At 44.7% G+C, this 24,356-nt stretch overlaps 1 protein-coding gene across 4 annotated transcripts in view; it reads right to left on the bottom strand.

Moving 5' to 3' along the window:
* PALM2AKAP2 (PALM2 and AKAP2 fusion) overlaps positions 1-24,356 on the bottom strand; it is a 222,086-nt gene that overhangs the window by 182,261 nt on the left and 15,469 nt on the right. For all 4 annotated transcript variants that reach the window (XM_079959176.1, XM_079959170.1, XM_079959175.1 and 1 more), the window contains exon 2: positions 3,788-3,868. In XM_079959176.1, coding sequence (XP_079815302.1) covers positions 3,788-3,868 — 81 coding nt within the window. The remainder of the gene's footprint in view (positions 1-3,787; positions 3,869-24,356) is intronic.

Below are 24,356 nucleotides of genomic sequence, written 5' to 3'. Positions count from 1 at the left end.
TGGATTGTGAACGGATTTCTCATCTATTCCCAGGCAAAGATTCTGTTGAAAGAACTTTTACTCAAAACTTGGGGTATTTAGGTGGGGCAAATAGTTTCCTGAATCTGGCTTACTATCATTATAACTTCTGCTGCCTGTTTCAGGGTCTTGGCAGGTGGCAGTTTCCCACTTTCCCATTTCCCAGAATTCCCCTGACTGAGAGCAGATAGCTTTTCCTGCAGTTTGGCTTAACAGTAAGACTTTGTCACAGAGCATCACTGTGAAGCCAATCAGAGTGAGGGAAATCCTTCCTGCTTTCACCCTAAGGAATCCTGGGAGGGCAAAATGGCAGCCATTAGTTGTCCAATTTCTGATGAGCACCATTAGTGGGGGCACCACATTTGCTACTGGTTTTGCCTCCTCCTCTGAAATTTGCTGAAATGTCACCCTTGACTGCAGAAACAGTGGGAAACTTGTCCTTTGCCTTATGAAATGAAAGCTCAAAAGAAAGAGGAGAAAAATATTTCCTGGATCTCGTAGTGGTCTGAGTGAAATGGCAACTCTGTAGCACCATGCAAATGCAATCATGTTATTTCCTGATAGCACAGCAGCCAATATATGCCACCAGGAGGGCTGTAGTGACACTGATGGAGTATTTGCTTAGGCTATAATCAATTACCCAGACAAATTCATTATGCTTAGTTTTTTAAAAAAAGTGGGGTTGGGGGAGAGCAACAACAAAGGTATCCAGTAAAATACAGAATGGCCCGATGGAGATTTGCAATGCAGTATTACACAGAAGTAAGTCCCATAGCGTTCAGTGAGGCTTAGAGTCCCATAGAGTTCAGTGGGACCTGCAGACACATCAGATGTATGGAAACAAGTTAGTGTGCAGCATTACCCAAACTCTGGCACTGCAACAGATTCCAGGTTTTGTTTATGCCATGAAATTTGACTTAGGTTTACTGTAGTGCAGAGACTAAACCATAGCTCAGGAAGCCTTTTGTTTGATTATTGCATCTACTGGGAACCTGATAAGTGGCTTCAGTCAAGTTAGCCCTCGCCTTGCCTATATCTTCCTATATAAATAACAATGTAGACTGTTGCCACGCTCTGCAGTTCCTGTGGCCACCAATAGGTGTCTATGCCAACTGTAGCATGAGGAACTGTTTAATGGGGTGGGGGCCCTTCACCCAGAAGTTTAGCAAGCTACTGGATGGAGTGCCTGCCCCTCCCTTAAATGTGCCTGCAAGGGTGGGGAGAAGAAGAAGAGGAGGAGGAGGAGGAGGAGTTTGGATTTGATATCCTGCTTTATCACTCCCCTTCAGGAGTCTCAAAGCGGCTCACATTCTCCTTTCCCTTCCTCCTCCACAACAAACACTCTGTGAGGTGAGTGGGGCTGAGAGACTTCAGAGAAGTGTGACTGGCCCAAGGCCACCCAGCAGCTGCATGTGGAGGAGCGGAGACGCAAACCTGGTTCACCAGATTACGAGTCTACCGCTCTTAACCACTACACCACACTGGGAGAGAGGAGAGGAGCTTCACAGAGCAATTTAGCAAGCTGCTCTGTGAAGGAAAAAGCTGTAGGTGATTGGGGGGAGGAGTTGAAAAAGTCACGAGGGGATGGAAGAAGCAATAATCATGCTTCATATTAAGCTCATTGGCCATGATACTGTCACAGCATGAGTTGCAAAGGGTGGGGAGTTGGCAAGGAGAGAAGGTTGGCTTGGTGAACAGGGCAAGCAGGGCAGAGCCCCTAATCTGAAATAAGAAAACAATACTGACCTGCCTTATAGGTAGTAGTGGCTGGCGCCCACTAGACCTGTTGGGGCTGATAGGAGTTCATGGGGCATCGCCAAGTTGCTGTGATTTTCTTCCCGTCCTCCTCCCTTGCAAACACTTATTGCAACAGTTAGCGCTTAACCAAACAGAAAAGTGTCTTACAGTGGTATCTCAGGTTAAGAACTTAATTCGTTCTGGTGGTCCGTTCTTAACCTGAAAATGTTCTTAACCTGAGGTACCACTTTAGCTAATGGGGCCTGCCGCTGCACGATTTCTGTTCTTATCCTGAAGCAAAGTTCTTAACCCAAGGTACTATTTCTAGGTTAGCAGAGTCTGTAACCTGAAGCGTCTGTAACCCAAGGTACCACTGTACTTTGGTTCAGAAGGAGTCCCTGCCATCACGGTTGCTTCTCTGCTGGAAGAAAAGTTGTGTGCCCCCACCTGTTCTGGTTCTCCTCCTATCACCTTTCTTTTCAAAGAAACAGCAGACACTTAAACACTGCATCTAAGTGTCTCACCTTGGTTCAGAGGGGTCTCTGCTATCCCAATTTCTAGTGCGGCTTCATGCCAAAGAAACTGTATATTATTCAGAAGTAAGCACCACTGAATTCCATAGGTCTTGCTCACTGTTATGTACAGGATTGCACCCTGAATTGCTTAGTCTTAAAGGTGCCACATGGGCCTGAAATTGAGATCGCATCCATTTCCAGACCTACAAATAAAATTATCCATGAAGTAGACCTGACTCACAACACAGGAACCTCCTTCCTTTAGCAGTGCCCTGGATGGAAACTTTCTTCCTGCTCCCAACAAACACACATGTGTGGGATTTACGGCATAAAAATACAACACTGCCTGGAGGGGGAAATGCATTGCTAGTCCCAATCTTAGCAGGTGCTGAATGCCTGCAGCTGCCAGCTATTTGAGTGGACATTAGGACACATCACATGTAAGCTTTGGACAAGTCTCTCTCTCTCTCTGTGTGTGTATTCATCTATTTGTTTATTTATTTACAATCATATCCTATTCTCCCTTTGGGAAATTCAGAGCCACTTGTGTGGAGATTCCCAGGAAATCCCATCCAGTCACTGACCAAGCTGAACCCTGCTAAGCTTTTAACATCCTTACAGCACCAGACTCCCAGCTCAGGCTCTGTTTGCTTTCAACAGAAAGGTGTTCAGCATACTGGAGTGTGTAAAGGCAGGGAGATCTCCTGCATGAGGTTAGACACTCCAGCAGCAACTCTCCAGGATTCTGAACAGAGATCTTTCTCCAAAACGATCCTTTGGGGATGCCTAGTTCTTCTGCAAGGGAAGCAGAGGCTCTGCCCTGAGCTATGATCCCTCCACAAGGTATATCTGATGTTTGGAAAAATCTGGACTGGTGAGACCCAGGTAAGTGAGGTGGGGAAATTGATCCATGTTTCAGGATATACCTCCCAAAGTTTCCAATCCATAATCCCTTAATTTCTGGATGTCGACACAAATTAGACTTCTATGTCTATATGGCATGGTGCCATTTCAGATCAATAGATCAGGAAATTTGATACACAGAAGCAAACACACAGACACACAAAATGTAACGACTAAATACTATAGTAATCAAGAGACAGAAAAAAAAACCCCTGAGCATCTGTGGAGCCGTAAAGCAAACCATTTAAGCAATGCAGCGAACACACCCAAATCCACATCCATTGCATTTCAGAGGTATAAAACGAAGAATGAATTTGCGGCAATAAAGCTGCGTGCAGCATATGTCTTCCTCTCACCGCTCCCCACCCCCACCCCCCAGATTCCACACCTTTCCAATCTCTGCTCTGCCCCATCCTTTTCAGAAACATGGGGCCGTGTAACTGAGAAAGAGACCTGGGGAGGATCTGATTAGCTGGAACAGACACAGCTCTGGCAGAGCAGGCTGCTTCATGTCGGAACAGGCTCTTTGCAGCTCTCCAACGTGTGATCTGCATGCCTAATAACAAAACAGCTCTGGTCAACCCAGCGGCTCCCCCCACAACTCAGCCCCTTACCTTGAAATGCTGCAGCTGAAGTATTTGGTCTTCGAGCTGTTGCCTCTTCCTTTCTATTTCCGTCTGCCTTTTCCTTTTTTCCTTGGCAAAAGAGGGTGGGTGGGGGGAAAAAACAGAAGAGAAATTGCCTGTCAGAGTGAGGTAGAGAGGCTGGAAGCAGCAAGGAATTTCAGATACAAATTTATATGTATATTTTTAGAAAGAGAGACAGAAGCAGAGCCTTTGTAGAACAGAAGCCACCAGATACATCTGTGCCACTGTCTCCACCTGCCTCACAAAACAGCCAGGCTTCCAGGGAAATAACATGTCAGCTAAGGACTAGCTACTTGTTTGCTGAGGAAGAGAAGATATTTGTCTCCCCTCTCTGTCTCTCTGTCTCCGTCTCTCTGTCTCTCAGACTCAGCTATGGGAGCAGCAACCGAGAGCAGTGTCCCCCCGGGGGAAACGGCGGGTACACAACCTAACAACCGAGTTAAAGGGACACCAGCCCTGTTGCGTGTGCATGTGCGTGCGTGTCCTTATATACCTTGAACACTGCAAAGGATACCCCCCCAGGAGAGCAAACAAGTGTCCAGGAAGCTGCCAGCCAAAGTATAGGATTACGTAAGAGATTAAAAAGCAAACAAAACAGGGGGAACGGCAAGGCTTGCTTACAAGTATGGTCCTGTGTGGCCACTTGGCAAACAACCTGCAGAATTCAGGTGGCCCGAGTTTTCACAGGGTTTATTTTGTTTATTTATTTAGGCCCAATCCGCACAATACGTTTAAGTGTCATGCCACTTTGAGCAGTCATGGCTACCCCAAAGTATCATGGGAACTGTAGATTATTCAGGGTAATGGAAGTTGCTAGAAGGCCCCTACTCTTTCATATATACACCCACACCCCGAACTACAATTCCCTTTTGACTGGTAGACCACTCTGAGAATTGTAGCTCTGTGAGGGGAATAGGCTGCAACCTCCCTCAAAAGGGCTCCATGCTACAGTTTGGGGAGCCTTCCCCACGTCCCGTTTTCATGGTGGCTGCCATTTTGTTTTTCTCACAACACCTTTAACCAGATTGCTGTGAGGAAAATGAAATAACGGGTGTCAGAAAGCTACAGAGGCAGATTTAGGGTAGCGAGATTGGTTCGGTTGCACTGGGTGCAGACTCTTGGGGATACAGTGGTACCTCGGGTTACAGATGCTTCAGGTTACAGACGCTTCAGGTTACAGACTCTGCTAACCCAGAAATAGTACCTCAGGTTAAGAACTTTGCTTCAGGATGAGAACAGAAATCGCATGGCAGCGGCAGCGGGAAGCCCCATTAGCTAAAGTGGTACCTCAGGTTAAGAACAGTTTCACGTTAAGAACGGACCTCCAGAACGAATTAAGTTCTTAACCAGAGGTACCACTGTACCGCCAGGGATGCACCAACAGCAGCACGAGAGGCAGAGGGGTGCCAAATTTTAGTGTCACACATAGGGCACCGCTGAAATTTGAGACACCAAGATCTGTCCTTGGAAGCTGGCAGTCCTTACAGTTGCAAAAAGAAAAGAATCTGTGCCCAGTTCCATGCAAAAATGTAACACCCCCCCAACTACTAAAACCTGGGAGCATCACCTGGGGGGAATTTTGCCCAGCCCTAGGTGCTGTGTTTGTGCTCCATGGCAGAAATATATTTACTGAAAGATGGCATCAACTTTATTATGAAGACTCCCTACTTTTGAGTGCTTTGCACTCAAGTTCATGTTTAAAGCCCCCCACTCCAGTGCCTGCAAGGAAAACAGAATTTTACCACCCCTTGTTGAGATTTGACATGGAATAAACAAAAGGATCATGCTTTGGGCTGGACTTTCGGATTAATTTTGGCTGTGAGTCCTGGAAGACTTGCACCCTGCCTTGCAGGCCTTCTTCCAACTGGGCTGGGAGGGTGAGGTCCTGACTGACTCCAGCTACAAAAGCTGAGGCTGCTTAAGAGGCCAGAGACCACCCTGGCTGTCTCTTAGTGCAGACCCAGGTCTGTGAGTCTGAGATGCTACTCACTATGAACCACCATTGGCAAGACGGGCAGCAACAGCAGCAGATAAGTTCTGTGTTGGATAGTATTTTATTCTCTTGTTAATCATGCTGTTGTAAATGTGCATTTTATATTCAACTTCCTTTAGTAACATTTTCTTTTGAAATGTTTAATAAATATGTATTGCCGTGCTAAATGTGTATTCTGTAGTTGCTTTATAATGTATTTTTTAAAAATCTTTAGGAGAATATTTTAGCTTCCTGTTAATTTTGTTGTTTTGAATGTACAATTTGTATTTGACTTTCTTCAGTAATATTTTATTCTGGGTTGTTTTATTTTATGTTTAATGTGTTGTAAACTGCTTTGAGCGTTTTTTCTTAACAATATAATGCAGTATAGATGAAATCATCATCATCATCATCATCAAAAATAAAATAAAATCAAGGTGACTTACAGAGACTAAGCAACACCACCACAAAAATAGTGTCTTGAATGTTGGGTTAAATATGAGGTTAAGATTCTATTACATATTTCTAGTGAGTGCTAGAATACTCACTGGGAAGAAAGTCCCAGTGAGTTCAATGAGGCTTACGCTTTAGCATGTGACTCTGTTTAAGAATGCAACATACTAGGGTTGGTCTTAAACAACTTTTTGGCCAGCTACCTCTGAGTAAGTGAAACCATACAACAAGAATTTACTTACTGACTGTTCAAACTCTTGGACAACATTTAAAGAACAGCATGCGGTTATCATTTTTCTTCTATCCACATTTTTTTGGATTAAAACGACGGAAAGCATATAGCAGCAAAAACTAACCACTAAATGAATGTGTTATCTAAGTGGAAAATGGTATCTGTATAGATGAAGCATAGGTATTAATAAATATGTTTATGGAGATGCAGTAATAAACAAGTTTACTAAATCATCATCAAACAGACTCACATCTGACGTTCTCCAGAAGTGACTTCATTCAGCATAGTGGAGCCCTCCTTGAAAAGGAAGGCAAGATCCAAAAGGCTTGGCTATATGTGGATTATTTTGTAGGGTTCTACGGTGTAAAAAATCTCAACACTTAGCACCCAGTGGTATGATAGGATGCAGTGAAAGCTTCTGAAAAAACGCACACATAGACAAATGGAACAGAAAATGCAGAGTGCACAGCTCAGCCCTTCCTACTTAATTATGTGTTGGTGTTTCTTCCAGCTGTGTCTATGCTGTTGGTAGAATGCAGAGATGCCCGATTCGATCAGGAGGGGAATTATACTGGGACTTGGGCTGGAGCAGCAGCAATATCAGCAACAGTTCTGTGATGTGGCTGAATACTAGGGACAGAAAGTTATTCATTCATTTGCTGGATGGTGAGGCTATGCATATAGGTTCTCTCACTCAGCAAATAGCCATCTGAATCCCTTAGCCAGGGACATTTATTACACTGCTGTGGTCTTCTCAGTATCTGTAGCATACACTGGACCTTTCCAAAGCATATACAATACTGTAGATCCTTTCCTTTTAAGAAAGCTTCACAACGTTACAGTTTATACTCGGGCTACAGGGAAGAATTTATGTTTGGTGCTAACATGAAATAAATACCATAACACAGCCCAAACAAAGGAAAATTACAGCATGTGGTATTTTGCTGACAAGTGCAAACAATAACTGCAGTCAAGTGTGCTCAGTAAAGCTTCTACCTTTTAAACACACATTTCCTCAAATGTGTCACGAATACAAATATTTACAACGTGCTATTATTTGTATACCTGAAGGACGCAGGTTAAGAGCAGGAGATTCAAATGGTTTTCTCTTAATTTCTTGCTGACTCAGGTTTTGGCTTTGGAAAAACAACAACCCCACATCAGGAACATGCCAGCATCCCTTGCTATGAAGAAATCGACCCTACTCGTAAGACAATAGCAGAGAAACTACTTCTCATTCAATCAGCTTATTCAAGTCTCATCATCATCATCATCATCATCATCATCATTTTTGGAATCACCATTTTACTTTATTTTCCTGTGTTCATATTATGGTTCATTCATCTAAGGCACAAGTAGCAACCCATGTTTTATTTAAAAACAGTGGCACCTAAGCCCTCTTCAGACATGTGTATTTAGGGGACGTGGGTGGCGCTGTGGGTAAAACCTCAGTGCCTAGGACTTGCCGATCGTATGGTCGGCGGTTCGAATCCCCATGGCGGGTTGAGCTCCCGTCGTTCGGTCCCAGCTCCTGCCCACCTAGCAGTTCGAAAGCACCTCTAAGTGCAAGTAGATAAATAGGTACCGCTTTATAGCAGGAAGGTAAACGGCGTTTCCGTGTGTGGCGCTGGTGCTGGCTCGCCAGATGCAGCTTCGTCATGCTGGCCACGTGACCTGGAAGTGTCTTCGGACAGCGCTGGCTCCCGGCCTCTTGAGCGAGATGAGCGCACAACCCTAGAGTCTGTCAAGACTGGCCCGTATGGGCAGGGGTACCTTTACCTTTAATCATATGAGGGGGATGACTGTGCCAACTCTACAACTCCATCCTTCTCCAATTCATGGAGGGCAGCTGCCTGAAGTGGTGAGTCTCCACAAGGACAGAAGACTCCCTGCTCAGTCAGTCACCCTCCATGAACTGGAAGGCAATGGAAACATACCCTACAAGTGTTCTGATTTCCCAGGGGCAGTCCCAGAATTACAAAAAGCCACTCCAGCTTCTGATTTGATCCCAGAATGTCCCTATCCTCCCCCGCCACCAGTGTTGTCGCTGCTGAGCTTGGGGAGGAGATGAGCTGGCGCTTGTCCTGAGCAATGGCTGGGGCTGTGAGGGAGTATCCCATTGCCTCTCCATGGCCACTACTGCTGGCCTCCTCCCTTGGGCAGCTCATAGCGGCTGCTGGAGAGCAGGTGAGGAGAAAGAGAGGCTGCTGCTGCAGAGACCAAGCCCCAACTGATGCATCGACTTTGATGTGCTTTCGAACTGCTAGGTTGGCAGGAGCAGGGACCGAGCAACAGGAGCTCAACCCGTCGCAGGGATTCAAACCACGACCTTCTGATTGGCAAGTCCTAGGCTCTGTGGTTTAACCCACAGCACCACCTGCGTCCCAGTCTCTGACTGGAGTCTCCATTAAATCAATGGCTCTTACTTCTGAGTAAGCATTCGTAGAATTGCACTGTTTGTGGGGTTGTGCTTTTTTTTTTAAAAAAAAAAATAATATGATTGCTTCACTTATTCACTACATCTACTTCATTCCTGTACATTCGAGCCTTTCCTGTTAGTTTCGTAATAGAGTAAGCGACTGCGATGGAAAAGAAGGACTGCCACTCTTTGCCAACAATGAAGCCTGGTACTGGGAGCTCCTTATAGAATGCGACTCCTCTGAGCATCGTCTACAGTTGTAAACAGAGCACAATAGATGCTGCAATGCTGGCAGAGGGAGTCAAAATGAGATGACGATGAGGCTTTCGTAGCACAGGAGGCGGGCGCAGTGGTGGGGGAAACTTTGACACTCCTCCTCTGGTTGAAAGATATCTGTGGCCTCTTCCGATCTTTATTTCTGCAGGCTGTGCTTATTCTATTGACTGTAAATATGAAAATTTATTTTTCTGCCACAGAGTCAAACGAATTAGAACTCTTCTACTTCACAATGCCATCATCTTGAATTTTCCACTTAACAAAGAAAATAGTGTTTTTACTTTCTTTTAATGCTGATTTTCATCTTCCAACCCATAAAAAAGAATGAATCCCCAGCTTTGTTAATATAATATAAAGGCGAGCACTTTATTGCTGCTACCTGCCTTACAGGTTAGACTAACATATCCAGGAGACAGATCTAAGTATCTGCTAAATTCTATGTTTTCAAGAACAGCATCTATTGCTATTGCTACTGACAGCTTTTATTTCAACCTGAAATCTGTTTTGCACCTAGCAGAGATTAGATCTAATTAAATTTTGCCCAGCGCCTCTCCCACGCTCTCTTAGAAATGCTACAAACTGCAGACTTTTGATTTCCAACATCATGCCCTTGCTTTTTTTCAGTTTCTGTATAATTTTGCTTGACATCCACCCTGAAGACGAGTTCAAGAGAATCTGAAAACTTATTTGCTATTTTGCAATATCATAGCTGGGTATTATGCTACCCTGACTTTTAGATTTCTCCTATCACGAAAGACCCAAGGCAAATTCATCTCAATGTAATTAACAGGGCAACCCAGTACAAGGTTACGTGAGAGTAAGTGCCATTGGGTTTAATGAAGCTTGTTTCTGGGCAGCTTCGTATAGGATTGTTTTTATATAATAGGTCTCAGATGTCCAAGTTATTACACATACGTATCTCAGTAGTCCTTACAATAGAGTGGAGAACCTTTTTCAGCAAGCGAGGTTTGCTCCCTTGTGGACAACCTTTCAGAGGCAAAAGTGGACCAAGCAATGGATGTGGATTTTTACAACAATAATAATAAAAAGGTAAAGGACCCCTTGGCGGTTAAGTCCAGTCAAAGGCGACTCTGGGGTTGCAGTGCTCATCTCGCTTTCAGGCTGAGGGAGCCGGCGTTTGTCCACAGACAGCTTTCCAGGTCATGTGGCCAGTAGGAATAAACTGCTTTTGGCACAACGGAACACTATAATGGAAACCAGAGCGAATGGAAACACCATTTCCCTTCCTGCCGCAGCAGTACCTATTTATCTACTTGCATTGATGTGCTTTCGAACTGCAAGGTTGGCAGGAGCTGGAACAGAGCAATGGGAGCTCACCCCGTTGTGGGGATTTGAACCGCCGACCTTCTGATTGGCAAGCCCAAGAGGCTTCGGTTTACTGATTTTTACAGTAAGTACACTCCAGCCATTCTTTTGCTTTTTGCGTTTTGTTTGTAAGAACAAAAAACCCCTAAAAATGCAGCCAAATCTAACCAAAATCATTGGGTTATATCTTTTTTTAAAGCATTGTTATATTTCCAGAAATTTCACATAAAATTCCAATACATAATGATTTTTTCTTTTGCTTTATCGACTTCCCATCCCTTTCTCTGTGGTGTTTTTCTTATACTACCTTATTGCTGAAACCTATCTTCACTCTTTCAGATAATATCCACAATACAGTAGTCTCTAATTATTTCTGGTGCTCCTAGTTCAAATCCTGCTCACAAGTTCATTATATTATAATTCTCTTTACATAGTCTGAAAAGGGCTTCCATTCTTCCTAGAAATCATTGGGTTATATCTAAAGTTAGTCCTACTCAGAGAAGACCCACTGAAATTAGCCTAATTAGTCATGTACATTAATTTCAATCAGTCTCCTCTGAGTAGGACTAGCAATGGGTACAGTGCAATCATTCAAACGACCAGCAGAAAAAAGACCCCAAAACATAACATAGGTGCCAAGACAGTCTCTCTTAATGAGAAGGAATTTGACCATATTATGCAAATCAAGAGATTATGCTCACTGGTCTTTCAAAAAAGATCCTTGAGTGAAGTTGATTCCACTTCAGCTTAAGTGTCATGAAGTCTAGTTTTTACCAATGTTTGGTAAGTTGTCTCACATACATACCAATGATTTAACCTAACAGATAGCTGTGAGACCCCATTCAAACACCTTGATCTATGCTACTAAAATCACTCCAGTGAAAAAATTTTAATATATGTTTTAGGTGTATACCTAATAATATTATGAATGAATGAGACAAGCTCGGCTTTTGAAACATGTGCATTATACAGGTGGGTAAAACAAACCAGATAGTCAAGACTGGTTTCAGTTTCCTGCCTGGGATTGCTTCCATATGATGTGTGATATTGTCCACAAAGTTCCCATTCCGGCACCCATTTTTCTATAACACCAGAGGCATCAATACAGAGTAAGAAAGCTAAATCCACTCTTGCCCTTTGGATCATTATCTGACATCTTGGAAACAGAAGATCCAATAACACTCAACGTGCTTAATTGCAAATTCTTGGTGAAATGTCTTGGCACACCCAAATGTGGGCTGCTTAATTAAAGCTCACTCCCGCATTTAAAAACAAACAGACGACATGGCTTTGCTCCCAAAACAATGGAACTTAATGAACCTGCATTGCTGCAGAATGACATTTTCCTTCCAAAACCTTGTTTCACTGGCTCTTTTAGAGAACAAAATCAGTAAAGGTCTCCTAAGAAATCCACGTGGGAGCTTCTGTGGATTCCTGGCAAATAACGATGAAGGTTTGAAAGTCTCACACAGATTAAAGAAAACAAACTGGAATCACTGCTTAAAATTAGCCACCGCCATTTCAAAGGAAATGCAAAGGAATGCGGCGTTAGCCCTGTGGAAATCCACTCACCCCAAATTGGGCAGATGTACAGCCTGTGATTTGCAGTGGATAACAGATTTGCACAGCACTGATTGGCTGCCCCATATGCTAACTCTCCACTCTGTGGAGCAGGGCTGTGCTTAATATTGATTGACAAGTCACTGTCTTAATCATTAAGCCACTCCTCCTCTTCTCTAAGTCATTAAAAAACAACAACCCCACACGTCTGCATATACGTTCCAAAAAAAGTACCAAAAAATGTTTCATCTCATAACTATGTGATATGCTTGGAAAAACAACTGAAATGCCTTTTTGAAGCATAAGATTGTAGGAATCTGCATTACACCAGGTAAGACTATTTATCCATTTAGCTCAATATCTTCTACTGGAATTGCCAATAGCTCCCCAGGGTCTTGGAGATGAGTCTTTCCCCATCCCCTGCTACCTGATCCTGACAAAAATTCATCAGCATTTTGGGACAGATCTTGCCTGGAAAATTGTCTGTGGACAAACGCTGGCTCCCTCAGCCTGAAAGTGAGATGAGCGCTGTGCAACCCCATAGTCGCCTTTGACTGGACTTAGCTGTCCAGGGGTCCTTTACCTTTACCTTTACCTCCTAATATACACATATCTGTATCCAAACATGCAACTCTTCCCCTAATATCTGTGTTTTGTACTCATCATTTGGTCGGACTAGATGAACTTTGGGTCCCTTCCAACTCTAAGAGTCTATGGATCACAAAATTTGGAGAAGTACAAATTTTCAGTTCGTGTGTTGTTTCAGAAAGGTTCTCATTAAAATCTGAATCAAATTCCATGAATGTAAATGTATATAGTACTGCAGCCTAAATGTGCACAACTTTGGCTGGATTTGCCCCTACTGAATTGCTGGTGTGTTTTTTTTTTCTTCAGAAAAAAGTCTTTCACAACCATTAACAAACAAATAGAACAAAACAGTAACTATTATTAAAACAGAATAGTAATAGTAGTTTATTATTTATATGCCACCCATCTGACTGGGTTGCCCCAGCCACTCTGGGCGGCTTCCAATGAAAAACACAGTACAGTGGTACCTCTGGTTAAGTACTTAATTCGTTCTGGAGGTCCGTTCTTAACCTGAAACTGTTCTTAACCTGAAGCACCACTTTAGCTAATGGGGCCTCCTGCTGCCGCTGCGCGATTTTTGTTCTCATCCTGAAGCAAAGTTCTTAACCCGAGGTACTATTTCTGGGTTAGCGGAGTTTGTAACCTGAAGCATCTGTAACCCGAGGTACCACTGTACAACATCAAGCACTAAAACCTTCCTTGAACAGGGCTGCCTTCAGGTATCTTTTAAAAATCACATAGCTGTTTATCTGTCTGACATCAGCTGGGAGGACATTCCATAAATATATATCACAGGGGGTCACCAGTACGACCAACAGCATTTTAAACAACATTCCGCTTAATTTACGCTACAACAATTTTAAATGGATGAAGCTACAGTTCCTTGTGTTTTAATGGATAGCAGCTATTGAGACACAGAGAAACAAATGGCTGGGAAGGAAGGAAAGCAGGGAAACCCTTGTGCAGGTGCAGTTTCTTGAGTCTCAGTGTATCACAGAAGAAAAGTAGGCGGACTTGTAGTAGCAACCTTGCAGACTAGTAGTAACACCTACACAGACTAGTAGTAACACCCAAGCTGCCAAAATAGAAGACAGTCACAAAGGTTTGTTTAAGAAATGGTTCCAGCAGCTGCAGAATGCTTGGGAAGGTTTATGTTGAAGGCTGGAATGCTTTTTACCAGAAATAAAATGTTCAGGAATCAGTACTGGGTGTTTATACACTTGTTCTGTGCAGATACTTTTTGGGGGGAGGCAGGCAGAGAATGACAACATGCTCTGGATATAAATTGCCGTATGTTCAATCTCCAGCTTCTTCATCTAGGCCTAAGGGAGACCTCGTCCTGAAAAACTGGAGTGTTGCTGCCATTACTGAACTAGATGGACTCCGTATAAAGGCAGCTTCCTGTGTTCCTAAATGCACCAGCATCACCTTAGAAACTTAGATGGCATTTTGGATTTCTGCCTCACCCTAGCTTTGCTGTTTATGTCACATTGCCACATTATCCCTAGAGACTTTCCAGACCATGTCATAAGATATTACAGGCACACAGGAGACCTAAGACTAGAGAACAGAAAGAGATGAAGGACACATGTGTCTTAGGATAGTTGTGGGTTTTTTTTATTGTACTTATGTGACAGCATGAGACTCTTAATCTGGGTTCGAGCCCCACATTGGGCAAAAGATTTCTGTATTGCAGAGGACTGGACTAAGATGACACTTGTGGTTCTTTAAAACTCTACAGTTCTATGATTTTATGAGTCAAAGGGAAGTTGTGAATCTTTTCTGATGGATATATATGATAGAGCAATTTTAGTGCTGAGTGGGCTTTACTGGCTGGGCTCATTTAACACTTACAAAAGGAAGATTCTGCTATGCTTTGGGAAACTATATATATGACATAGTAATCCCACTGATAATAATATATTTATATTCCATCCATTCAACTAAGTCTTATGGACCGTTTGAGTAAACTGGGAACAGATTTTGAGCTGCTGGGACACTTATCACTCCTTCTAAGGTTGAACTCAGTCCCAGCGTGCCAATAGCTTTGTAGCCAAAGCAGGGCAACCATCAACAAAAGGGGCATAACTACATGCCTGAGAGACTCCCAAGGTATGGATGAGTACAAAACTGATGGAGAAACCCAGCACAGCAGCAAATGAGTGAGGGCAGAAAGCTTGCTGAATTGGCTTTGTGATGCTGCCACAAAATATCTGGCAACGTAGCTTCATCACAAAGCCAGTTCAGAGTGAGAGCGATATGTCCTCATTCTGTTGTGATATTACCACATTAATGAGAGAATTCCCCAAGTGGCAGGGATTGAGTGAGCAGCAAGAGGAGGCAAACAAACAGAAATGACGCCAAAGTACAAGATTGGGTAATGCAGATGCTACTTAACTTTCTTCCCCTTCCCCAGTCCCTTTTCATGTTTGCCTACAAGATTTTGTCACAGGCCACATTCACACCATGTTTAAAGTACAGTGGTACCTCTGGATGTGAACGGGATCCGTTCCGGAGCCCCGTTTGTATCCTGAAGCGAACGTAAGACGTGTCTGCGCATACGCAAGTGGTGAAACCTGGAAGTAACACGCTCCGTTACTTATGGGTCGCCGTGGAGGGCAACCCAAAAATATTTAAGCTGAAGCATATTCATCCTGAGGTATAACTGTACCATGATACCCCCTGGGCTTTAGCCCAGGGTATAAGGCGGAGGGACCTGTTAATATTAAACGGTAATACAGTGGTACTTTGGGCTAAGTACTTAATTCGTTCCGGAGGTCCGTACTTAACCTGAAACTGTTCTTAACCTGAAGCACCACTTTAGCTAATGGGGCCTCCTGCTGCTGCCGTGCCGCCGTAGCATGATTTCTTTTCTCATTCTGAAGCAAAGTTCTTAACCTGAAGCACTATTTCTGGGTTAGCGGAGTCATATGTAACCTGAAGTGTATGTAACCTGAGGTACCACTGTACTGAGGGAGATCGGCCCGGGGAATATACCCATTTTACAAAGTTTGGCGGCAGTGTCATTGCAATCTCTCAATTTGCACACAAGTTTGTTATCGAGTTTGAAGTGGGCCACAATATTGAAAGCGATCACCTACCCTTAACAATGGTACTCGCAGGTCCACTCCTCAACAACTCTTCCTTAAAAACTCAATTTATCTCCAATGCAAACTTAGTTGTGGCTTCCCCCAAAGAATTCTGGAAGCTGGGCTTTGTCAAGGGTGCTAAGAGTTGTTAGGAGACCCCTATTCCCCTTACAGAGCTATAACCCCCAGAATTCCCTGTGATAAGCGATGGATTGTTAAGCCACTCTCGTGTGGCACAGTAGCAGACCTGTTCAGCATAGAAGAATTGACTGTAGTAACTATGGTTGCCACCTTTGTTCTGGCAAAATACAGGACAGGGCAGGTCATGGCAGTTGGAGGGCGATCCCCCCCCCCCCAGTGCTGAAGTGACTTCAAAGCAATACATTACAATCTATTGCAGCCTAACAGGATGGCCCCTCTGGAATTTGTCACATACACATGAATTTGTAAATCTGTCTGTGCATGGCTACCCGGAGATCAAATACATGACCTTTCACACACCCTGTCAAATACCTGCATTTGGAGAGGATCCCTAACTTGGCAGAGAGAGAGAGAGAGAGAGAGAGAGAGAGAGAGAGAGAGAAGACCTGACATACAGGACAAAATCATATCAATACAGGACATTTTACATTGAAAAATGGGACAGTCTTGTATTATACAGGACAGGTATCAACCCACGCCATGTACTTGCCCTGACTCTCACCCCATCCTCACAAATGGGCTTATCCGGTAAACTGAAAGAACTTGCTAGGCTACCTTCCAAAAAGTTTTGGTCGAACAGGAAATGAATCCATCCCACCATGCCAAAATCCGAAAGCAGAATGTGGTACACAGAAGAGATTCCTCAATCTGCTTTGAGTGTGCACAAGAGGTCTGCCATGCCCATACCTCTTCGCAGGTGTTGTGAAGCCTCTGTTTTGGCCGAAGAAGTTTTGTAGCAGAAAAGTGAGCTGCTGCTGGTGGTAGTTCTGTCCTCCTGGCTGCTCTAGACATTCCTTCAGGCCTCCTGCATGCTGGTATTGCCCGGCAGGGTACACCAGACCTCACCTTATTTGTTATAAGGCCACCAGCATGCCAGGCAGAGAGGGCATGAGGGATTCCCTTTTCATTTGAAGGGGAATCTATCTAGTCTACACTTCCTAAAACAATACACAAACAAAAACACTGCCATCCATCGAAGTTGGCACTTCTCCTTATTTTGTAATGCCGTTCTCCAGCCAAGTATTGTGCAGAAGTATGAATATACAAGGTGAAGTGTGTGGAAAAAAATAAAATCCATCCACTATTCAAAACAAAAATATGCATTAGGGAAAATTTGCTTGAAAAATGTGTATGTTCGGCAAAACTGAAAATACAAAATTATTTATTTGGAGAAATTTGTAGGAAATCTGCGGTGAATTTTCATGAAGACTTACAAAAATTCAGGAACTGAAATAGAACTGCGGGGAACTGAACTTTAAGATCTCCTGAGAACCAAACTGTGCAGAACTGAACTAAGATTAGAGAAATGAGAAACTGAGAGGAACTGAAATTGACAGGTGTGAGCTTCTCTGCTGCCAGTGCAGTACACCAGAGGTGTCATAGGATAGGAAGAGAGGCCTCAAGAAATTTGCAAAGATCACAACCCACAAGCCACACTAGTTTTCCTCTCCTCATGTGATCTGAAATATCCAGGGTGCTGATGGAGTGGAAACTCCATGGCTTTTAAGGCACATTAGAGGACACACCCTAAACTACATCCACTTTGGGATTCCCAGAACTCACTGGGAAAGAGCAGTTCCTACATCTGCCCCATCAGGGCTTCCACTCCACCTTAGAAACTGTGGCTCCAACTTACATCCTTCCCCACCTGACGCTTCTGCAGTGCTTAGGCTGGAAGCAGTTGATAATAAAGCCCCTGTGGGGGTTTACAGCGTCACATTCCAGTGTGCCACATAAAAAAGGCATTACACGCCTCTTTGTTCTCTGTGACTAAAGCTTACATGGCTTAAAGCCACTGAATAGATTTTCATCTTGTCACATTTTCAAGGGGCGGGGGTGGGGACACAGAGAACCAGTTAGCAGCGAATTCTTTCTTTAAAAGAAAAGAAAACCTCTTCTCCCATACAATCCCAATTAAAAATCTGATGGCTCTGTCGTTACCTGAAAAAAAAAAAGAAGTGTCATCATCATGCAGCTTGAACAGTAAACAACTGCCGCCTCAGAAGCGCTGCTGCATTTCCTTGAAGTAACTCTTGACACATCTGCTTAAGACGAAAAGTGTTGTGGAAATGAATGTAGTAAAAATAAATGAGCCTTTCGGTGACCCATTTTTCTTGACTCTCAGCTATTACAAGCATTACCACAGTGATTCACTCACACACCATATGTAAAGGGAGACATTGTGAGCACCAGCACAGTTATGGATTGTTGCCATGTCTAGCCGGTGACATGCTGTGTCAGGTGTGGGGAACCTTCCTTAGCCTGAGGATCATGTTCCCTCAGGGGCAAGTTTCCAGAGCTTACACACCAATGGTGGATGTGGCAAAAGGGGTGTGTGGCCAGGTAGACACCTATCTCCATCCACACATGCAGGGATTCTGCTATCTTATTTGCCACCCAGCAAAGAGAGTAGAAAACCATCTTTCACGTCAATACTTAATTATTGCATACCCTCCAACATTTCTCTGATGAAAATAGGGACGTCCATAATGCAAGCACAATTCAAAGTGTTGGTGCTGACCTTTAAAGCCCTAAACAGCCTCGGCCTTGTATACCTGAAGGAGTGTCTCCACCGCCGTTGTTCTGCCCAGACACTGAGGTCCAGCTCCGATGGCCTTCAGGCGGTTCCCTCACTGCGAGAAGTGAGGTTACAGGGAACCAGACAGTGGCGCCTGCCCTGTGGAACGCCCTCCCATCAGATGTCAAGGAAATAAACAACTACCTGACTTTTAGAAGGCATCTGAAGGCAGCCCTGTTTAGGGAAGTTTTTAATGTTTGATGTTTTATCGTGTTTTTAATATTCTGTTGGGAGCCACCCAAAGTGGCTGAGGAAACCCAGCCAGATGGGTGGGCTATAAAGAAATAAATTATTATTACTATTATTACTCCCCACCCATCTGACTGTGTTGCTTCAGCCACTCTGGACAGCTTCCAACATATATCAAAACATAATAAAATGTTAAACACTAGAAAGCTTCCCTATCCAGGGCTGCCTTCCAATGTCTTCTGAAGGATGTATAGTTAGTTACTTATCTCCTTGGCTCAGGGGTTGCATAACTCCATACCCTCCAACATTTCTCTAATGAAAATAGGGACGGCCTAAGGAAAAGCGGGACATTCCAGGATCAATTCAGAAACCGGGACAGCTTCTGTAAATCCAGGAGTGTCCCTGGAAAAAGGGGACACTTGGAGGATTTGTCATTGTTCTTATGTCCTATTCTAAAAGGTGCTTTACAGAGTACCATAAAGAAAAGCAACAGGTGGCTGCCCTGAGGAACCTACAGTCTAGAATTAGATAATAAAGACATCTCTGATAAATCACTGCATGCTTAGAAATAATAAAACACTTTATCTGCAGTAAAAATCATGCTGCTCAGCAACTTGGAGGATCTCCTGTTGTATCTCTGCATGCGCCCCACCCCAGCTATCCCTCCTGCAATTAGATATGTTTGAGAGGCAATAAAAAAGGCATGGGAAATGCTTTGAGCATGTCTGCACTTTAATCTTTCATAGTTGTGCATCAATCTGTGATTTAAAACAAAAAACAAACAAAAACCTGCACAAAATGAGATAGGCACAGTTGTACCTTGATTCTTGAACAGAATGTGTTCCGGGAGTCCATTTGACTTCTGGAACTGTTCAAAAACCAAAGTGCGGCTTCCGATTGGCTGTAGGAGCACCCTGCAGCCAATCGGAAGCTGCGGAAGCTGCACCAGACATTCAGCTTCCGAAAATCATTCCAAAACCAGAACACTCACTTCTGGGTTTCAATCATTCGGGAGCCGATTTGTTCAGGAGCCAAGGCGTTCGCGATCCAAGGTACGACTGTATTTAAATATTTAGTGTCTGCTTTATCACAAACATATATTTAAATGCATTCTTTATATCCATGTATGCATTTCTAAATATATTTTACCATAAGATATGCATTTTAATGTATTTGATATATTTTTTTGTATGGGGGTGTGTGTGCCACTGTAAGAACAGAATGTTAGACTAGATCGGCCATTGGCCTGATCTAGTTGGCTCTTTTTACGACAATACTTGGAGACAAATAATCCACACCTTAATCCGGGAGAATTTGCATTTTTTTCAGTCATTCCCATCCATGATCACTGACCATGCTAGCTGGGGCAGATGGGAGTTAAAGTTCAATAACATCTGGAGATCATCACATCGGCTACTCCCGAATTGAGGACTTCTGAGGTATATTGCTCTGGTGACCAACCACCTGCATTTTTTTAAGAAAATCCACAAATTAAGGTTAAACCACAGAGCCTAGGACTTGCCAATCAGAAGGTCGGCAGTTCGAATCCCTATAATGGGGTGAGCTCCTGTCGCTCTGTCCCAACTCCTGCCAACCTAGCAGTTTGAAAGCACGTCAAAGTGCAAATAGATAAATAGGTACCGCTCCGGCAGGAAGGTAAACGGCGTTTCCGTGCGCTGCTCTGGTTCGCCAGAGGCGGCTTAGTCCTGCTGGCCACATGACCCGGAAGCTGTACGACGGCTCCCTTGGCCAATAAAGCGAGAAGAGCACCGCAACCCCAGAATTGGTCATGACTGGACCTAATGGTCAGGGGCCCTTTACCTTTAAAAGAGCCTTGTGGTTTGTTACTCTTGGATTTATACTGCTGGCTCATCTTTCAGTGAGGCAAGGATAAAATAAAAGGAAAAAGAAATGGAGAGGAGGGGGAAGCAAGCAAGATAGTATTTATTATGTGCCTATGACAACCAGAGGCAGCAGAAAATAGATCCTGCTTGTGAACACAGCCCAGTGGCTTTCTGAACATGAAGGTGTGAAGTGGACCAGATTTCAACAGTTTGGAGGTGAAGACTCACAACAGCAAGGCACACTGCAAGGGTCAAGGGCCATTCAAGATTATTTTAAAACACACACAAACACATAACCCCAGAACAGTATATTGAGAAAAAGCATTAATTAGGGATAATTTTTAATACCTTATAAAAACAAAACAAAGTTACAGCCGTACCTTTAAAGTCTAACGGAATCCGCTCCAGAAGTCAGTTCGACTTCCATAACGTTCGAAAACCAAAGCGCGGCTTCTGATTGGCTGCAGGAAGCTCCTGCAGCCAACTGGAAGCCGTGGAAGCCCTGTTGGATGTTCGGCTTCCAAAAGTAGTTCTCAAACTGGAACAGTCACTTCCGGGTTTGCGGTGTTCGGGAGCCAAAACGTTCGGGAACTCAGCTGTTCAAAAACCAAGGTACGACTGTATTCATTTTGGCCTTGCACAGGGTGCTGCTGAAATTTGAAAGACCAAGTCCACGCCTGCTGAATTCACTTTCCTGGAAGTAAATTCCACTGAACTCAATGGGCCTCCTTTCTGATCAACACATGCATTGCAAAGCCTTGTTTAGTATTTGTCTCAGCTATCCATCAGAGTATCTCAGCAACGTACACAAAAGCCCTGTGCTATCATCTGTGTATTGCAGATATGACGCTGACAGATATTGGCTTGCCTAAAGTCAGTTAGTGAATTGATGGCTGAAGGCAGGGATGCGAGGCGGCAGGGGCGTAGGAAGGGGGGGGGCGGCCCACCCCAGGTGTCATCCCTGAGGGGGTTGACAAAATCTCCCCTGAGCAGATCGCCGCACTGCCCCTGTGGGCGCTGATCGCTGCACTGATTGCCCCCCTGGATGCCGATTGCTGAGCCGATTGCCCCCCCCCCCCCCGGGCGGCTAGCTCTGCCACTGCGAGGCAGTAGGAACTTCATTCACAATATAGCACAATAGCTCTATTTGGGTACTTGATCCCTCTCACCTGATACCCTCTTGTGATGGGTAGATTGGGACCATGCTTGCTGGTCCCAGGCCCCTCAGTCATATCCCTGATAGCTTGGCCTCACCACAGTCAACACACTGTCTTGCTGTATGCACACAGGCCGAGCACAGTTTCATACCCTGATCATGCACACTTCAGTGCCTGATGCAATAATACATGCATCCAAGTGTACATGTATTTGCTTCCACATTGATGATAAGTAACTGGGTGTGGGGCAGATCCTGCCACTACACCCCCCCATCACATATGCATTCTATGTACAGAAAACTTACGGAAAGGACTCCACTCTCAATTATGTCAGTTTCTGAGCCAATTTATTGTATTTCTGGCTTGTGCCAAAAGAAATGCAGACATGACTGCAGTTTCTTCCTGATAGATGTTGACAATATGTGAATGTCAGGCTTCGTAGTGCGAACTTCTCTCTCCGTTGCTACTTTTCCCGTACGCGGCCAAAAATGTATAGGAAAGCAGGGTGGATAAGAATGAATGAGGAGCGTGGGAGAAAGGGAGGGGGGTAAATTATATTTGAGACGGACAATAGGGCCTTGTTCTCAAACATAAATGAAGCACAGCTGCTTTACAGCTGTGCCATTCGGCTCCAGAAGTCAAAACACCAGACAGAGTGGAAGTCACTGCTACCCACTATGAGGCAATGCAATTCCAAGTGGACTGCTGGGATCTCCTGCGACCAATGAATAAAGCTATTTGGGCCCTGACACTTCAAGAATGTCAAGCCCAAGCACAGACAGCCTTCTAGGATGTCGGCCAGAGTAAAGAATTTGGATTCCAGAAGTTTCACAGCTCATAGAAACCTTTAAAGTGTCCGGTTTCCTACACCAGAGGTTTCAAAAAAAGCCCTCGAGATGAAATAGGTCAGCTTACTCAAGGAGGAAAAGAGAAGCAAATTTGCTAAGACACACCTGATCTGCATGACGCAGGTATTTTATGGCTCTATAGCTCCACCTTGCATACGGACACCTGTCTGTATCTGTCTGGTTGTAATCCGTATAGTGTCTCTAACATGTAATATACGGATAGCTTTTGTGGTGTCATCCAAATATTGCTGGACGCTAGTTATTTAAGGGATGCGGGTGGCGCTGTAGTCTAAAGCACTGAACCTCTTGGGCTTGCCAGTTGGAAGGTTGGCGGTTTGAATCCCCATGACGGTGTGAGCTCCCGTTACTCTGTCCCAGCTCCTGCCAACATAGCAGTTCGAAAGCACACCAGTGCGAGTACATAAACAGGTATCACTGCTGCGGGAAGGTAAATGGTGTTTCAGTGTGCTCTGGTTTCCGTCACAGTGTTCTGTTGCACCAGATGTGGTTTAGTCATGCTGGCCACATGACCCGGAAAGCTGTCTGTGGACAAACACCGGCTCCTTCAAGCTGAAAGCAAGATGAGTGTGCAACCCCATAGTCACCTTTGGACTTCACCGTGCAGGGGTCCTTTACCTTTACCTATCTACATTTATTTATTTATTTATTTATTACCATAAAGAGGGCAGTTCACAGAATAAAATACTAGATAAAAAACAAGTAAATAATTAAACCAAAATAACAAAACAATAACGATCCCTTCCCAGATATACATTTAAAAGGCTGTTGGATATTAATCAGCCAAAGGCCTGGTTGAAGAGGAATGTTTTCGCCTGGTGCTTAAACATATATACAGGGCTGTCTTAAGCATATGCGTTGCCAGGGTGCCCAGAGTTGTCAACCTAGTTTTAGGGAGCTGACACCACGCTCATCTCTGCTCAGGAAAAGAAAACAGGAAACTTAAAGAGCCCAGCGCAAGAAACCAGCCCGAGACGTTGGCATTGGTGATTGAGCGAAGCCGGGTGCCTCGTGGTGTAAGCAGTGTGCGCTGGGCGAGCCTCTCCATGGCCCTACACCAATCCCAGGCAAGCAGGAGGGCAGAGCCGGCCAGCAGCATCAGAGCCTCGCTGGCTCACTCACCCTCGAACTCGCAGCGCGGAGCCACCTGCAGCAGAAGAGCCCACTGAGGCGCTCCGACCGATGGGCGGGCTCTTCCCTGGACTCCAACTCTCGGGCCCCGGACTCTAGGCGTGGCGGCTCTGAGAACCTGGTGCCTGGGTGCCCCATACCCCTGGCGCCTATGGTTAAGAGGGCCCTGCATATATAATGAAGGTGCCAGAGCATTCCACAAATGGGCAAACACTACAGAAAAGGCCCGTTCTTGTGTTGCCAGCCTCCAGACCTCACGTAGAGGAATAACATGGAGAAGGGCCTCAGATGATGAACGCAGAGTCCAGGACAGTTTATATATGGGGAGAGTCATCCTTGATGTATTGCGGTCCTGAACAGTGGTGTCGCAATCGGGGGGCATGGGTACTCCCTGGGTTCCATGCCTGCGGGGGTGACAAGAAGTCACCCCGTGGAGGCTTGTGGCTGTCACTGCCTTTGGAGGATCCTCCGTTTGAAGCTGCAGCGGCAATGGAGGGATCCCAGCACTGTCCAGACAGTGCTGGAGCGGCGCTGGCGGCAAACCGCTATACAGCGCATGTGCAGCGTCACTACGTGTGGCGCATGCGTTGTACGTAGCGACGCTGCATATACGCTCTACGTCATGACACCCGATCCAGGTGTCATGGCGCCTTCC

Source organism: Podarcis cretensis (genome assembly GCF_951804945.1).
Source record: "Podarcis cretensis genome assembly, chromosome: 17".
NCBI classification, from domain to species: domain Eukaryota; kingdom Metazoa; phylum Chordata; class Lepidosauria; order Squamata; family Lacertidae; genus Podarcis; species Podarcis cretensis.
The sequence above is the reverse complement of the archived record's forward strand: the minus strand, read 5'-3'. Positions and strand labels throughout refer to the sequence as shown.